Source organism: Pavona decussata, unplaced genomic scaffold (assembly GCF_977016875.1).
Source record: "Pavona decussata unplaced genomic scaffold, jaPavDecu1.1 SCAFFOLD_233, whole genome shotgun sequence".
NCBI lineage: Eukaryota > Metazoa > Cnidaria > Anthozoa > Scleractinia > Agariciidae > Pavona > Pavona decussata.
The window spans coordinates 1,492,858-1,511,618 of NW_028145638.1; the positions used below are offsets into that span (position 1 = coordinate 1,492,858).

The window sequence follows — 18,761 nt, forward strand, 5'->3', positions numbered from 1 at the left end:
TAATCACAGCCTTAATTTCAAGCGCTTCTGAGTTATACCGCATGGGAAAAATGTTTATTGAAAAACTGCTCCAAAATGAGATTTTTAAACAATGAAATATTGGTGATTTTTAAACTCTTGCCGGGCATTCCCAGTTAGGTAAACAATCCTGGTTTTAGACTTGAATCATTTGCCAATGACTCATACACAAATATACCAATTTGAAAAAACCGTGCTTCCTTTTGCGCTTTACACGAGCGAAGTTCTTGTGTTGTTACTCGACGCGCTAATTTCCGCCATTTTATGACGGTCGGCGCCCGTTACAGTTTTTGAGAATTTTCTTGAAAATACAGCCAGCTTTGAACAAAAAAAATATATCACGTTTGTTGGCTTATCATAGGGTATCTCTGAGCGAAATATGAAGATTTTGAATTTTTGAAGCATGTGCCACATTTTACTGATATCACGCGGTCTTCACAGACATTCTCTCTTAATTACTAAACAATCAAGATTTTTGCAAAAAGATTTTGTCCCTCAGTTTTTACTTTGACTTTCCTTACCATTAGCTTAAAATTAGACTCTAAAAATGTTTTTAACGAGTGCCCTGAAAACCTCGGTTATCTTTTAATCGTGGATTTTGAAGCACCGGGCCCTGAGCCGCACCCCCCCCCCCCCCTCCTTTCAACTATGTCATATGCATGGGTTATTTGTAACGATCCTTTTATGTTTCTTACTTCTTTTTTTTCGTTCAGCCCCCGAGGAAGGTCTGTGTTGCAAACCGAAATATATTTCAGTTAGAATATTCTCTAGCCATTTTTTTTGTCGCCACCTTCGTCGTTACGATCAGTCTGCCTTCTATGTTTTGTATTATGAGCCCCCCCCCCCCCCCCCGCTAGATTTTCCAGAAAGGGTGACAATTTTCATTTAACTGAGTTTAAAAAGTAAATCGGCGTAAAGAGATTCCTAAACTGCTGGTGAATTCGAAACAGAAAGCAAAATGGCAATGTGGACCCTTCGGAGGACCCTTCCCCACTCCCACCCCACCCTCAGCCAAGGAGCCTCGTTTCCATGCCAGTATCTATCCCATGAGGCGCTCGTTCATAGAGTCGTCCATGTTGAAAGTCCATGTGTTTTGAGTGAAAAAGCTTCGAAATTTTGTACGTACGTTATGGCAGCGGTTGATGGAAATGGATTCAAGTTAGAGGATGATATAGGTGCGAAAATAAGTGGGTTTCGAAAGGGATATGACAATGACCGAGATAACAGAGACGATTTTGGTAGGTGGAACATTTTTGGCATACGTTTGACTACACAAACGATGTGTGTAATTGTCAGTTTTCAAATTATCGACTTCAAACCCTGATCCCATGTTATTTAGAGGACTAAACCCTGGCGTAAACAAGAAAGACAGTCGTAAAAGAGTCGTCGAAACTTCAATCTTTTTGAGAACGCTTCCAAAGAAAGAGTTATGTTTGAAGTCTCGATAACTCGATGATCGAGCGTTGATCTGGCTAGTTCACATAAATTTGAGTCTGAAATAGTCAAAATATTCCCTGTTGATATACACCAAGGTGGCAGAGACTGTGACAGTCGAAAAAGACTCACCAGTAAATCACTCTATTTGAAAAAGTGTCAAACAAATGAGTTTGCACTCTTGGCAGAGCTCTGATTAAGTTCACATGAGTCTTTTACTCCAGCCACTCTGCAGAGTGTATATGGCACGTGTATGCAAGGGTATCATTGGTGCACGTTTTGTGTGCATGCCAAAATTCCCACGATGAACGCCAAATTTAGTTTACTAAAGGAACATGCTGAAAATAGCCCATACTACATATTATTCAGAATGTTTATGTCCACTCTTAGGTAAAATTATACTTAAGAAAAGCTTTTTTTGCATTGTGTGGTTCCAGGAAATATCCATACCCCCACCACGGAGGGAATTGGAAATTCCAGAGGGGTGGGGGGGTCAATGGTCCAGGAAATTCCAGAGGGGAGGAGGGGTGAATGGTTGGATAAGTTTCCAGAGGGTCAACTTCACGTTCATGTCAGACACAATTGTTCAAAATTGTAACTTACCAACTTAGCAACTTCGTAGATCTTTCTTGAAGATGTAACTTTGTTTAACTGTTTTAAAGAAACCCTTGTTCCATTAAAAACATGTTCCTTTCTCCGAAAAGCCTTTGTAAGCGAAGTAGTCCAAGTGAGACAAGAAATCCTTGTCTGCGTTGCGTGACTCAGTTATTATAAAACTGTTGTTTGTGACACTTCCTTGCGTAGAGAAATATTGTTCACTGGCAACAATTGAATTTGTATCAATGTTTAAAAGGGAAACTTTTGTATGGCTATAAAGTGAAAGCCCCAATTTTACATAAAACATTGAAATAATTGTTTGTTATTTTTGTGTAAAGTTACGGGTAAAGGTCAATTCCCGGGATCAATTGATCAGTTTGTCAAAACTGACCCGTGTTAAAACTTATTTTGTCCAAAGTATTTCAACTCAAAGTCCAAAACTATTAACTTGATTTCTATGCCAAAATTCAGCAAAATAGAGCCAATTCGCCATCCTTTTAATGCGTTATTGATCTCATACAAAATTTGCATAAGAACGTGAACATGCTAATTTCGTTTTGCGGCTCCATTTCGTCTGCGGTTTCAAGTTACAATCTGAAAGGTCAATTTGTCTCCCTGGCCTGCTAATGCTTATTTTGTCCAAGCTATTCCGATTCAATAGGAAAACTATTGACTAAAATGACTAGACTGAATGATTACCATGAGAAATATTGATTGAGTAGAACTAAAGCGATAATCCTTTTGATCTCCTACAAATTTGCATAGGAACGTAAACATGACATATGCAAATTAAATGAAAACACATTTTTGCATTGCCGGACTTATTCCAACAATTTAAATTTAAAATCTTCAGGGAAGCTAATGGTAAAGTGTGATGTCAATGACCACAGGTAAATATAAAACACAACAATTATTTCAGTATTAAGAGCTTTTTGGCAAACTCTACCGGTGAAATTGAACAGCGCGCACGCTCTTCGATAACGCATATTTTCTCCTCGTGTAAGCAGTTCTTGATATTTCTAAAATGTTCACATCAAACTGATTTTTGAGGCGTTCTTTTGAAATAAAACTTTTCCAGAGGGGGGTGGGGGTGTATTCTGTATTTGAGGAATTTCCGAAGGGGTGGGGGGGGGGGGGGGTTAAAAAAATACATCGAAAATGGAAAATCCTGGGGGGTGGGGGGGTCCTATGTGAAATTCCCTCCGTGGTGGGGATATGGATATTTTCTGGAACTACACATTTACATGAAAACGAAAATATATCATTCTACCTCTGACATTGAGAATCTCCAGATGAGGTTTTATACTCGGTGTGATACTTTTAAGTGATTCGGTGCACATTTAGTTTAAGCGTTGATTGTTAGTTGCAACTGTTAGCTACAACTTGTAGGTTACACACCATATTATTCCCTGTTGACATAGATGACAAAGGTTGTGGTAATTGAAAAAGACTTTCCAAAAGTTCAATCTCTTTAAGAGAGCATCAAACAAAAGAGTTAAGTTCTGGCTCATCCTCGGTGTAAAAACCTCACAACTGACGTCACGATAAATATGAAAACAAGTGAAATAACTTATATCAGTTACGAGAGCTTTGGAGCAGATGAGCCTAAGTTCTTGACAACTCAACAAATCAAGTTCCGATTGAGTCCAACAAGGTTGAGAATGTGGTGTGGAACTTGTGTGTGATTCAGTTTGTTTGGTGGGTCATTAAACTAATGATTGGTACTTACAACTCAGTGAGTGCCTTAGGTAAGAGGTTACATGTAGTACTTACATGTACATTTGTATTCTGTGTTGAAAGGTGACAGACCAAGAGACAGAGACAGGGGACGTGATAGGAGACGGAGGTCAAGATCGAGATCCAGGAGCCCTAACAGAGATCGCAGAGAACAGAGAAATTTTGGTGGTGGGAGAGACAGAAACAGGGGAGGGAGGTAAAAACAGACACACAAAAGAATTGCAGAAAATTACAAAAATCTATGGTGTACAATAGTCCCTTCCTGATGGGTTCAAGTCGGGTGCAAGAGTATCAAACCTGACAAAAGAAGATCTCACATTTTATTTCCAGCCAATGTTTTAGCCAGAAGGGTCCAGGTGTCTTATGCCCCATTTTTGGGGAAATGCATTTAAAATTCACCTAACCTTTTAAAAAAGATTACAACATTTACATGCTCCTCGGACGCCCAACTTTCAATTTGTGGCTAAAAGCCTGTTTCCATAAGTACATCATTTAGGGCTGTCAATAGTACTTCAAGGGACTTTGTCAGCTATTTTTTTGAGACTCTTTGAAAAGCTCAAAGTTCACACTTACAACAATGGAGACCTAAAAGTAACAGTCCAGTTTTGTTGTTAGCTGTATACATGCTGTGTACTAACTAATACACTGGATTGCAACATGAAAAATTTGGCCTATTTTTTCAAGTCCCTCCTTTACGTAGAAGAAGAGATTTGTTAAACAATTTAACTAATTAAACCGTAAAACATTGTGATAAAATTGAAAAGTTTAATACCATCTTGGTTAAAAGTTTCAAATGCGACGATGTTTCGACGTTTGCTTAACGCCATTATCTAGTCAAGAATGAATGAAAAAAGAACGACCATAAATTTTAAAAAGAATTCCTAAGAGACACGAATAAAATGCGAAAATATGTGATGATAATGCAATAAGGTATTCACATTCCTTTATGTCTTTATGATTATGGTTTGTTTTCCCTTTGAGAAAATCACTTGACAACTTTCTCTTAGTGTTTTACAGTGTTTACAGTGTTTTTGTAGGAGTATTTTGTGAATCATAAAAGATCTTTAATCTCAGTTTCAGCTCAGTTTTAAATCCCCTTGACACAGCCCTCTTACTGTGCGAGTAAGAAAACTGTGAACACTAGAATTATTTCTGAAAATGTCAATTGTGTTGGGAAAGAACACCAATCAGATATGAGGTACAGGTGTAAATAAACTACAAGCTGTAACTCTAACAGTCTTGGGAGACATTCTTTCATTATTTTGTGACCAGCTTACATGCATTTTCCTGTAAAGCCATCTTCAAAACTACAGTAAAATGGCAGACCTGCCTATATTAATTTTAAAGCTTGCTTCTTGATCAGGGAATTACATTATGCATGTTCATTATGTTATTTCATATCTCTTTTTCTATACCACATAACAGGTCACCTTCTCCACCAAGAAGAAGAAGAAAAAGGTATTAAAGTAACATGAGTCTGTTTAAATTGCTCTTTATTTTGTAAAATTGTTTTTGGCACATTGTTTCGAGATGGACCAATGATTTGTTCTTTTAGGGAAAGCTTGTGGGACAGACCTCCAATCGGATATGAGCACATGACACCTATGCAGTATAAAGCTATGAGAGGTACATAATTATTGTTAAAATCATCATGCCGTGATTTCAGTGATTTCAGTTAGCGAAAACTGTGGGCCCCAAAATTATGTCAGGCACAAAATATGTAACACCTTGCACACCTTTTCACCTGTTTCCTACATGTAAATCCGCTAGTGTAGGTGCGGTTTTACGTAATGTAAATGTTATTCTAATGAGGAAGTGCCGCTGAATGAGGTTGCATTTTCACGACTGGATTGACTATAATGGGGATGAATTTTCAATAGAGTTACTAGAATGGGGTCGCACATTTTCGGTTTTTTGGGGTAAGAAAATTCTATTAAGTAGGGATTCAAAATGGTCTCGGTTAAAAAGTTCGGAAAGTTGTTGTTTGTTAAATGTAACAATCACCTTGCATTACATTCCATTCTTGAAATCACAACTTCAATATTAACCAGTTACACAATAGCACAAAACCACCAGTCCAGAACGAAGTAGATGCATAAATAGAAAGTGACTTAGTTGGGATCGCGAAAATTACATTTTCCCAAAAGTGACTAAGATGGGGTCTATAACTGGCCACAAAATAGACTATAATGGGGCAGGGACTCTGAGAGGCCAGCGGCACATACCCAGCAAAACTGAACCCAAGTAACACCCCCCCCCCCCCCCCGGGAAATGCGTAAGAGAAAAGAAATTGTTTTACAACTGTAAGAGTTCGCAGACATGCTGCTCACTAGTTTTATCTTAAAAATACAAGCATATATCTTGTACAGTTGTATTTTTAAGCATCTTATTGCTTCAATGGTCTCTATTATTATTTATCCCAATAGCGGAAGGGCAGATTCCAGTAAATGCAGGTGGGCCGGTTCCTGGGGGAACAGTGAGCAGTTTACCACAAGGAAGTCAGATGACACGGCAGGCCCGTAGATTGTATGTTGGAAACATACCTTTTGGAATAACAGAGGTAGGTTAACATTGTTCAAATGCTAGCAGGGCTCTGTTAATCCTCTATAGAGACCCCTAGGCTCCCCTCTCTTAGTGTAGTGGAGTGTAGAACAACTTGGTCACTCTTAAATTAGCAGAAGTATTTTTCAGTTAGGGTATAAATCATAATGACCTTGTATTTTTTTTAGTTGTAGTCGGTGGTTTTAAATTTCATAATTCAGAAAACCCTCCTGTGGCTGGCTGAAGCCGTCGCTGCCACAAACTCGAAAATTAAAAGCCACAGGATGAATGCACTTTAATAAACAATGAAATACGAGTGAAGATGACAAGTGACAAGTGATTCAACTGAAATAAATAAAAACTGAAATTAACAAAGAAATTCACAAAGTGAAAAAAGCAATAAGACCTATGTGAAATTAACAAACTGAAATGTGCAAGTAGACAACTTAGAGCAATACTTACAAAACTATGGCAATTAAAAAACTTGCAAGTAAAATACAATGGTGAAGAGCGCTAAACTCTGCAGAGAAAATAACAGCTCGTAGAACACACATACCAAAAACTTGTAACAAAAAAAAATGCTGGAAAAATTCAGCTTATATAGGGACGCGGAATGCAAATGTAGTAGCACCTAGTAGTTCCTGGGTGAACTCCCTAAGGCATCCTAATTGAATCTAGGCACAACGCCTCCCTCTCTTCTTCTCTGTTGAGGCCTCCAATCTAATGGAAAAAATGCCCTACTTGAAGCCTGCAATAAAATAAGCCCCATGGGGGCTAAGTACACTTGCAGAGCTTTCACAGTAGTTCTCAGCTTTATACATTTTTAAGCCAGCAAACGTAGCATCAATGTTAACTCTAACATCAGAAAATTATATTTTGTATGTGATTTCAGAGTTTGATGATAGAATTCTTCAATGCCAAAATGCAAGAAGCAAAATTAAACACAGCTCCTGGTAACCCTGTGATTGCTGCACAAATCAACTTAGAACAGAACTTTGCTTTCATTGAGGTAAGATCACTTTGCTTTGTTGTGAATTTGTCATAAGGTTACATGTATGTACTCGTATCCACCATAAACAAGTCAGTATTGAGGTTCATTGTGATATTTTTGTATTAAATTGTTATAGTTACATTGATGTGTTCATTATACTGATACATGTACAATTAAAACAGTGTAAACCTTTTCCAACAATTCCACCTATATGTATTTGTCAAACCTATTAATGTATTCTCTCTGTGTACTTTTGACATAATTATTTCACATAATTATATCCCATTCAGCTTCGTTCTGTTGAAGAGACCACTCAAGCAATGGCTTTTGATGGCATCATATTAGAGGTACTGTACCATAAGAGCTCTACAATCCAGACTGTAAATGAAATAACTTAATAGCAAACAATGTATCAGTTAGTGAGTGAAGCATTAACAATAGTGCACTGATAGGACAGTTTTAAGTGGAGTGTCAAAAGTAAATGACTGTTTGCTATTCCACACTGTGGCTGGTTCAAAAGTAGTTTTGCTCTGTTTACATGTACACATATGGAAGAAAAACCAAAACCAATATGTACATGTATTATTATGACTTGCTTGCTCACATTTCCTGAACTTAGTGTCATGTACCATAAAAGCTCTATATTAATAAACCTCCCTCTCAATTATAAAGCGGTAAATCAGTATTTCTAAATTAGCTTTAAAATGAGTTAAGATCCTGCTTGGTTGTCAAGCCAAGTTTTGGACGTATAACCTTTTGTGCGGCAATCTGGTAGTACCCTTGTACCAACTGAAATGACCGGGCAGTTACGAGAAGGGTACTTGTATTATTACAAATAAATGTACAGTCAGTGACATGAGAATGTTGTGATACATTTTAGGGTCAATCATTGAAGATAAGAAGACCCAAGGACTACCAACCTATTCCTGGAATGTCTGGTAATGTTCGCTCTTTAAACCTGAAATCAATATGTATATTCTCTGTATATTTCTTATGGAACTATTCCAGAGAATTTGTTTATTATTTAATTATTTATTGCAATTTAATGACTATTAATCAATTAATTAATCAACAAGGAAAATATGGAAAGATGGCCATAAGGACAATTTGTAAAAGAACCCATATAAAAACAAATCACCTCATTAAAAAAATGAGTACTGTACAAGTTACATATAAGAAATAGTAAGACTAAGTAACTAAAATTAAATTTAAATATACTAAAAAAATCCTATTTACATTTTCATTACAAAATTTACAAGTTTAGATTTAAAAATGTCTACTCTAGATGCATAGTGAGTTTCACAAGGCAAGGTATTCCAGCTGTCCACTATCCTATGGAAGAAACTGTTTTTAAGCATGCTTGTCCTAGCATATCATTAAGAAACATTAAGATAGTTGACTTTTAACCCTTTCCTGCCCGAGACCCACTTGGCCAGTATTTGCTCAATTACAGTGAAATTTTGTCAAAGGACAAAAATGGTACGCTCTGGTTTCTACGATGTCGTTTGCCACCCCTATGATTTGTTGAATATTTTTGTTTAATGCATTTACAGAGTCTCACACATCTTAGAGTGTTCTGTGTATTAAAAACTGCAAAATAAGCTACAGTTTTGAGGTATACCTATCACATGAGTCGATCGGTGAAATTTTGTAGTTTTAATTTTCGTGTTTTAAAGCCATTTCTATCGAAGACCTGACTTTCTTCAGTTGTCCTGATTTTAGAAATGAATTACACTCATCAAGACCTTTTAAACAGTATATGACATTAGCAAGCGGGTTTTTCTTTACCATTTTGGAAAAATGGGCTAAAAAATTTGGTCAGGAAAGGGTTAATGTTCATTTCCTTGATTATTAACATTCAACTGGACTATTTTAACATTTCTGCCGATTCAGACATTCTTTCAAGACCAATTTTGATATGTTAAAATTCTAGCTTGGCTATGAGACTTAAAGGAATTAAAAAAAAGAAATTAATTATCCATCTCTGAACCTCAGTAAAATTTCTGTTGTTTTATTCCCCAAGCCTGGCAGCTAGGTAGAAATTTTAATATAATTATTGAGATTGGTCTATTCGAAGTGACACTGCCTTAAAAGAAGTGACTATGCCCCTTAATGACAGCCCTGTTGATTGCTTCCCCTGACAATGTACCCTTGTTTGTTTGCGACAGAAACAGCGACCATTCACGTCCCAGGTGTGGTTTCAACTGTTGTGCCCGATTCTCCTCACAAGATCTTCATTGGAGGATTGCCAAACTACTTGAATGAAGACCAGGTAAGAGGTGTACAGTTGGTTAGAAGACTGGGAGAGACTGCACCCTGCACTCCTGTGCGTTAGTTATCATTGTGACATAAACAATGATACAACCTTTTCCTTGAAAATGGCTCATCATGGATAATCTTGATTTCTTAACAAGCTTTGAGAGAGAAGTGAATTGCTTTGTTCCTTTGTAACAAAAATAGTTTCCTTGCTGCGATTGTTTTCTGGTTAGGATTTAATAATTTTGATGGGACAATCACTCTTTTCTCTCATGCTAAATATTGAGCTGCCTAAGCTAACTTTATTCTTTTTTTCCTCCTGGAATCAAAACAGCATCGCCTTTATTCACACAGAAAAAAAATATAAGTTATGTGTATGGCTAAGTGAACAGGAAATTTAAACCACAATCTGAACACGTCACGTTTTGAAATTTGGAAGTTTTTTTTTTAATTCATCAGCACTATGCAACTAAAATATTGACACATGAAATAACAAAAAAAAGTTATATTTGGAATGTTCCTTGGACTATGCACAGAATGTATAGATTATTTTGTCCACAGTTAGGTTCAGCAAGATGGCTTCTCGGGAAAAATCAAGACCAGATTTTTTGTCTTGCAGGAATTTCAATCATCAAACTAATGCCAAAATCCTATTTTTGTTTTTTCAGCCATTTCTTTTCAGCAATGCTTTTTTCTCTAGATCATCATACCACCTTCGGCTTTTCAAAGACAGAACTCGGCACCTTTCTTTTTCAGCTTTTCTCTTTTAGGAAATCAACGCATAGTGACCCTCTGTTAGGGGGGCACTTGTGGACCATTTGGAATAACATACCTATCTCTTTTGAATCAGAAGAATTGCTGGAAGAATTTCCAAATTTAGCTTTTTCATGGAAGTCCATAGTTTTCAGAGACCAAATTATTTTTTTTTTTTATAGTTGTAGTCGTTTTCATACAATGTATAATTTTTGACCAATGGGGTGGACTTATAAGATTTAATGCTTGCAATTTACTTGATATGCAAAGTCACTCTTTAAAGTGTGCTGTTTAATGAATAATACACCCAGGTGAGCCTGTTTTTCACAGCACAACATGAAAACATAAGACCTCGTAACATTCATACAGTGTGTGGTTTTCCCCAGTCGTTAAATTCACTTCCAGTAGTTTGTGGCTTGGTCAGTTTCGGAGGGCACATTTAACAATAGAAAATTAATTCATGCACATGGGTCCCCCGAAAACTTTTTTATCGCAAATGTTTAACTTGATAAGGGACGTTTCAGATGCCTTTTAGCAACAAGAAGCAACTGAAGCAGTTTATAGACAATTTGAGCAAAACTCTCAAATAATAATTATTGGTACTTCCAAAGATTTCTTTGTTTTGCACATAACAGAGGAAAACAGCCAGCATCTGTGGTGGCTAGCGTTATAAAGTTTCCAGAAGAAAATTGAAAATGAAAATAAGCAGTGAAATTAGCCCCAATCTTTTGATATCTCATTACATCTTTCCTGAGCACAAAATTATTGTGCATACACAATGCATGGGATGTAATACATTTTACATTATTGCTGTTAAAGATTTCAGGTGAGGCCTAAAAAAATTCATACCCAAAGGTGTTACAGTGTACACTCCAAGTTATTCTTCGAATGTTTAGCGGCTAATTTGGTTCTACACTGTCCCTTAATGTGTTGGTCATGTGTTTGGGATGTGAAATGTGTCATGGAGACATCAGAAGTCATTTGCTAATGTTATTGCTTAGTTTTCATTTTGAATTTTTTAAAAGAAAATAGTGACAGTATTGTAAAACAAGTCCTCTTTATGATTGATTCGTGGTGAGAAAAGTTCAAAGGTTATTGGTGAGGTGTAATCAATAGTGATTCAAACAAGACTGACGTATTTGAATTTTATTTCCCCCTCATTTGATCCCTAGCTTAGGGGGGCCTAAAATGGTCATCAAATCTGGCTAAAGGCAAGTTCTTCTGCATCAAGTGTGTGGAAGGAGGGCTTGACAGAGTGATGTATGCACTGCTGAGTTCACTTAAGACCTTACAACAATCTCTGACAGACATGAACCACCTTCTGTTCAGTTTCTCTTGTGGGGTAGCATAAGTCAATTGGAGCTTGCAGTATTTTGCAATTCAAAAGACCCACTCTCCAAAATGGTAGCTGCAATTTACAATAATGTGAGCTTTCTTGAAAGTAATGTTTGTTAAGTTCCGTGTAGTTTCAGTCAAGAAAAAAAATTTTTTTTTATCCAAAATTGAGAAATATTTATGGGCTAATGGAATGCATGTATGTGGGATACATGTACATGAAGACCATTTCATTTCTTGAAAGACTTATATCAAGCAAACATTCTCTTAACTTGTTATAGTCACTCTCTTCTGGTCTGTGGGATTTGTTAATTGATTTTTTTATCTCGCAGTCCAGGGTCTGTGTAACCCTCGGCATTCAGATTCTCATCATTGGTCTCCAAAATACTCATTACAGTGTATCTGTGTTAAGGAGGTTGCCTACTAATACTGAAGTATTTTTGTGCAGTTTATGACTGTGCGGAAAAGGAGATCTTCGCAAGGGCTATTGGAATCCAAAAACAAAAAATTGTCAGTAACCACGCATTTTTTAGAGATAATTAAGCAGCAATTATTCTTAAAAGCTGTACAATACAAAGCAATGTGTGGCGTTTTTTTCCAAATTGAAGCTTTATTATATCTGAAAAATGCATGGTTACCCTCAATTTTCTTTTTAGGTACCAAGAGTACTTGCTAAGTTCTGCTTTCTCCACATAGTTTTAAACCGCGCAAAAATATCCCTGTATTAGTAGGCACCACTCATAGGAAACCCGAGTATCTCGAGATGCCCAGAACATATGCGCAGTAACAAATGTAGGCACAGTCCTTAAGGAAGCTTATTATTAAGCATTAAATGGTTTATCTAACTGATTGTTCCCTTAATTCTCGTGACCTCCATTGTTTGGTATTGACATCACTAAGAGAAATTACACTCTGGTCTCTTTTGGGGCTTAAAGGGTCAAATAATGTGGCAACTCTCGCAAGTAGAAACTTTGATGAAGGTGTGTCATCTCTGTCGAGGAAAATGGCTTTGATTTTACTGGTTTGGCTTGTGTATAATTATTGCTTTAACACACACTCCTGGCAGATATTGTGGAACAATCAACTAAAGTCATGCTGCTATCAAAACAAGTCATCCATATTTTTTCCTGATAGTGCATCAAAAAATGAAGGTTTAATTGAAAATTTAATTTGCAGCTGTACATGTGTTCATCATTTTTGCGAGATTTTAAAAAGAAATTCAATATATGTATAACCTTTTCTTGTAATCGGCTAATTGCACATGAGAATTTGAAGGATTTCAGTGTTTTTGTAATGGACTGTGAACAATTTACATCATCTAACAATGTAGTTTACTCCTTTTTTCTCTTTCTCGCCTTCTTTTTGACTACTGCTGATAGAATAGCCCATTGCCTTGCCTCTAATTTCAAAGCCATTTCTGAGTCACTACCTCTTGAGATGTTGTGTTTATATCATGAAACACCTCAAGTCATCACCTGACCAAGGTTCACTTGAGCGCTTGTTCCGCTCTAGTAAACTTGAAACATGATGAACTATTAGCTAGGGTTTGTGCCACTTCATACCCAAGCTAGTCTGCCTGGTTTTTTGTCTACCCTTCCTCTCTGAAAACCACACAAATGCAAAAGTTGGGTTCCTTGATGTTTGTGTCAACTGTTGTCGTGGTATTGGTTGTCAAGAACATGCTTTACTCTATAAAAACATGAACGATAGTTTTAATTGAGTGCAATGCAAGGTGATTCTAATGTTAGAGTCGGCATGAAATTGTTCCTTAAGTGTAACGTTTGAGTGAAAGTCATGGAGCATAGCTTGCAGTTGCACTGCGTTTTTTGTCTAAAATACAAGTTTTACTTTTTGTAGGTGAAGGGCTAGACAATAAAAATTTCACCCCGTAGATAACGATCATGCAGATTAGCTTGGGTAGAAGTAGCAGACTTTGTTTGTATTTTAGGATATCTAAGTTGCATTAGGGTAACTAAAGTTTGGTTGGTTCTACTTCCTCCTTGACAGGTTAAAGAGCTGCTGGCATCATTTGGTGAACTTAAAGCCTTTAATTTAGTGAAAGACAGTGCAACTGGTCTCTCGAAAGGTTACGCCTTTTGCGAATACGTGGATCTCTTGGTTACAGATGTGGTAAGTTAGGTGTTAAGGTTTATCGTCTTTACTGTCGGGTTTCACTAAGGGCTGTGCAACGGGGAAATTGACTGCCTGTGAACATGACGTTGCCCAGTTTCTTTTAACATCTCAACTAAATTTCTGCATAAAGTAGCATATCCAAGTTAACTGTCTTTGTAAAATGTGGCATATCTTTTACATTTCTAATTTAGGCCATCACAGGACTGAATGGCATGCAGCTTGGAGAGAAGAAGTTGATTGTCCAGAGAGCGAGTGTTGGTGCCAAGACCAATATGAATAATGTAAGTAGTATGTGGCATTTCGCATCCCAAGGTGGTTTGGGAGAGTGGAGGGGAGGGGAGGAGGCCTACATACATGTACGTGTGTACATGTAGCTCTCAAGGGTTTGTGTTTTGACCAGTTTTGGTCTGAAATATGGTATAGGTTTTACCCTTTAGGTCCGAAATCAGGTACAGCTGTAGGTGGATTGTTACTTCTACGCAGGCAGAAAATTTGGGTCATATGAAAGAGAAAAAGTTTAAATCAGATATAGTTTTTCACTTTTTTGGTTTGTTTCTTTTTTGGTTTCTTTCTTTTTGTCTTTGTAATGCTTTTTGTTTATTGGTGGGCTTCTTGCAAAGTAGCTTTTAGCTAAGTGGGGTGCCACATAAAATAAAGTTCCAAGTTCACTTTATTGTAATTTGCGTGAGTAGAATTGTTATTTTGTGCAGGAAAGCTTTGAAATGCCATGGCAGATGATATATTGCCCAATTTCTTCAAATTTTGTGCTGATATAAGTGCAGTGATTAAACACTTTGCATTGTTATAGCCGGCTGCAATGAACATGATCCCAGCTCAGATGCAAATCCCTGGACTGGACATGACAGCTAACCTTCACAGTGCCGCTACAGAAGTGCTTTGTCTCATGAACATGGTTGAAACAGACGAACTCATGGATGACGAAGAATATGAAGGTACAGCTGTAGTTTGAAATAGTGACATGCAACTGGTCATGGAACCTTCACTGCCAAACGGAATTGTCCCCATGCAAGGAAGCTCATTGTAGTGATTTTACAAGATTTTATTCCCAGCAATAACCAACACATCAAATCATTCACTTGGCCTTCACTTCCAACAACCAAACAAACTATTTTCATTTAGGGCGCGTTTTTTTATCCACAATTCTGGAATAAGAATGGTTGGTACGGAATGCTAGGAATAACTCGGATTGTCTGCATAAAAAAACGCCTGGAACGAAGATGTAAGGCATTTCTACCTGTTCTCGCAGTTTACTGCCGACCGAGAGTAGCCATTTTTCTTCATGTCGTCGGCAATCATTTGCCAAATTGCCCTTTTCTTGTACGAAACATCACTGAAAAAAACCTCCTACTTTTGGTACAATGAAATTAGAAGCAATGTTTCATTGTGTCCAAAAGTGTAACCTGATTTTTTCTCCGGTAGAGACGTATTTGAATCCGCAGCGCTCATCTCGCCGTCCGCCATCTTGGATTTTCATTCGCAACATTCTGCTCATTCTGCCCCTGGCAGCAGAATGGATGGAATGGCATTCTGTCCATTCCGAAATAGGAATGCAGAATAGAAAAACGCGCGCATTTTATATTCTGGCCATTCTCATTCCAGAATTGTGAATAAAAAAACGCGCCCTTAGTTAGTTTTTTATTTTTACAATACTAAACACTACTTAGTAATAGCTACTTACGATACTAACAATACTTGCACTACTAAGAATACTTACTACGCTTACAATGCTGACACTAACAATACTTACAATACCTACATTACTTACAATAGTAACAATATTTCCGATACTTTTTAACCAAACAAACTTATGCCCCATTTAAACCAAGGCTTAAACGCATTTAAAAGCTGTTTATTTAACACAGTTTAAAATTCTTTCCTTCATAAAAGCTGCTTTCGGATTTTTTTCGGCTACAGATTTAGCACAAACGAAAGCATAAATTAAAAGTTTACTTGAATCTTATGTCAAAGCCAATGGTTCAACTTTCTGTTACCAATTTTCACTTTGACCATTTTGTTAAACCTGGTTTAATTTATCATGTTTTGTTGCTGTGAATGGGGCTTTTGATTAATATCATCAATTCCTGAATATTCAGTATATCATGTTTAAGCCATTCATTTCTAAATTTTCATGAATTGCTTTTTTTTTTTGCAGAAATTTACGAAGATGTCCGCGCCGAATGTTCGAAGTATGGTACAGTTGTAAGCTTGGAAATACCCAGACCAGTGGAAGATTTCGAACCACCTGGCTGCGGCAAGGTAAATGGGTTGAACTCAAACTGATTTTAATACTTTATGGAGCGTATGCACGTGACGTCAACGCCGCCATGTTGGTGTACCGTCAACAAGAGAGTTCTCATTAGCTGGGTTTGTTGTGGTAAACCACATGGTCACCACGCCATTGTCATTGGAATCCCTTGGGATTTGTTGCATACGTTCTATCACACCCATTTTAAAATCACTGGTGACCCTTGCAATCCGATTGGCTCTCAACCGTGCGATTTATTCATCAATCGCACCATTTTTTGCTCTAAATTGAATCCTTTTGTAGCACTTCAAATTGATTATGAAATAATAATCACCAATCAAATTTCATGGCTTACATGCACTGGCCAATCAGATTGCAGAAAAATATAGACCAAATATAGTTATTAGAGGGGAAAATTTTGAAATTTCTGTTCCCCAAATTCCTCCTTTTCCAGAAAAAGCCAGGTTTCCTGAAGTGGATAAATAATAAATATTAATATTGACAAAAAACTGTGATTTTAAAATGGATGTAATAAAGTGATAATTGAACTGAGTGGAGTGCAATTTTGGTCTGAAATCATACTTGTCATTTCAAATCGAACTCGCACTGCGCACTCATTCGCGTATGATTTCAAACCAAATTGCACTTCACTCAATTCAATTACCATTATTAATACTTAATGTCTGCATGGAATTTTCGGTGTGTCCTGTCTACAAGATTGAGTATAAAATGCGTTAAGAAAGTATTGGTATTGTTTTTAAGATCGGGCATGAAATTAAAAAAAGATGTGGTATTCAGCATGTGACGATCTTGGTGTTCTGGGAGCATTTTGTTTGTAAGCAAAGATATTTTATGTGCTTTCCATTTGCCAGAACTGGTCGGCCAGTCTGTTAAAGTGCTACTACGATCAATAGAATACGGTACTTTGAAGGGATGGTGCTGCAAAATATTGAAAACTAATCACTCCGAAAATGGTGGATAAAACTTACCCTTCAAATTGGTGCATTCTGTTCACGAAATGACGGGTCTGGCCAGTTGTTCAAAGCCAGATTAAGCTAATCCTGGATTAACGCAAACTTTGGCTCGAGTTTAATTGCTTATCAATGAAGATTCTTCCAAAAGACTCTTGGCCCTCAGTTTTTACTTAGACTTTACTTTACCTTTAGCTCGAAATTAGCCTATAAAACCATTTTTAACGAGCGAGCTGAAAACCTCGGTTAACTTTTAATCGTGGATTAGCGTTAATCGGCTTTCCAACAACCCGGCCCCGATCTAGAAAATTAGTTTGAACTCGCAAACTTAGCCTTAACTCAACTTTGAAACCGCTCTGGAAATGATGGACAGTTGCCATAAAAGATTCAACAAACTAATTTTCTAATTATAGAGACCTCAACTAACAAATTCTGATATTCCCTTTCAGATATACGTCGAGTTCGGGTCACCCGATGACTCGAAAAATGCTGCCCAGTCCCTTGCCGGCCGCAAGTTCGCCAACCGTGTGGTTGTGACGTCATTCTATCAGCCAGAAATGTATCACCGGAAAGAGTTCCTTTAACTGTTGACAGCGTGCTTGTAGCGATTGTGGTCTTCTCTTGTTACAATCGTAATATGCAATACAGTAGACTGTTGCGAGTTGTAGCATGTTCTCCGTGGATAGTGTTGTCTTGAACTCACGCTTTTTTTGAACTAATTCTGGTTCCCCTCAGTTGGTTTTCAAGACAACCGGAGTCTTCTTTAATAAGGCGATTCTTCGCTGCTGCTTTGTATACAATAGACTCTTGCGACCAATAGCATGTTCCCCTTGGATACTGTTGTCTTGAACTCATACTTTTTACTAAAACTAATTTTGGTTCCCCTTGGGTTGTCAAGACAACCCGAGTCTACTGTAATAAGGCAATTCCTCGCTGTTGCTTTGTATACAATAGACTCTTACGAGTAGTGTCATGTTCCTCTTGGATACTGTTGTCTTGAACTAACCCTTTTTCTAAACCAATTTGGTTTTCCCTTTGGTTTTCAAGACAACCGGATTCCTCGTTGCTGCTTTGTATACAATGAACCTTTAAACCTGCAGTCAGGCCGCTCTTATGCAGATTTCCCAGAGGAAAGAGATAACGAGAAGCTATGTCTCGGAAGGCACAAAATTAAACGTAGAGCGTGGTCGCAGTTTAACCCTTTATGCCTGTTTGTTTCATTACATTTTACTTGTTATATGTTGTAATTTATTAATTTTGTTCTTTGAACTTTTAATTGAAATTCTCTGAACCCGAAGTAAAGCTAATTTCCAAACCTATCGAATCTGGCAAAAGTAAAATCAGTGAGGTGCTTGACTTAGTTATACATGCGACCGACAGCGGCTGGGTACTTAAACATCGCAAACTAATCACATTCAGCGGTAACATAGTCTTCCATCTTCAGCTTATTGAACAAATCAGTGCTCAGTGTCGCATACTGATGCACCAAACCAGGGTTTACACGTGTAATTTACTTTCCGCCTTGGTGGGCCTTCTGTCTCGAAAGGAGTTTTGAACTTCACGTACATTGCACAGCTTAAGATTTAACGATACGTTGAAAGTGTGAGTAAAAGGTAATATTATATAGATATCAAACGCGTTTTGAGTTAGTCCAGTGGTAGCTTGAATTCAAGCAACTTTTTCACGGTTTGTATTGAAGAAACTGCAAGACGATTTCGAGAACGATGAT

General features: G+C 37.3%; 1 protein-coding gene and 1 long non-coding RNA gene across 2 annotated transcripts; one reads left to right on the top strand and one right to left on the bottom strand.

The window, feature by feature from the left end:
• The first annotated feature begins 1,071 nt into the window (after nt 1–1,071).
• On the top strand, nt 1,072–18,721 carry LOC146458307 (splicing factor U2AF 50 kDa subunit-like). Its single transcript, XM_085090771.1, has 14 exons — nt 1,072–1,256; nt 3,850–3,982; nt 5,212–5,244; nt 5,342–5,412; nt 6,213–6,346; nt 7,220–7,336; nt 7,609–7,665; nt 8,199–8,256; nt 9,487–9,590; nt 13,670–13,792; nt 13,987–14,076; nt 14,604–14,748; nt 15,969–16,072; nt 17,482–18,721. The coding sequence occupies exons 1-14, from the start codon at nt 1,148–1,150 to the stop codon at nt 17,614–17,616; spliced, it is 1,413 nt and encodes a 470-aa protein (XP_084946897.1). The 5' UTR covers nt 1,072–1,147; the 3' UTR covers nt 17,617–18,721.
• Nucleotides 10,803–13,676, bottom strand: LOC146458308 (uncharacterized). Its single transcript, XR_014858243.1, has 2 exons — nt 11,242–13,676; nt 10,803–11,209 (listed from the first exon to the last, which is right to left on the bottom strand). It is a non-coding gene; the product is annotated as an uncharacterized LOC146458308 (long non-coding RNA).
• Nucleotides 18,722–18,761: the final 40 nt, after the last annotated feature.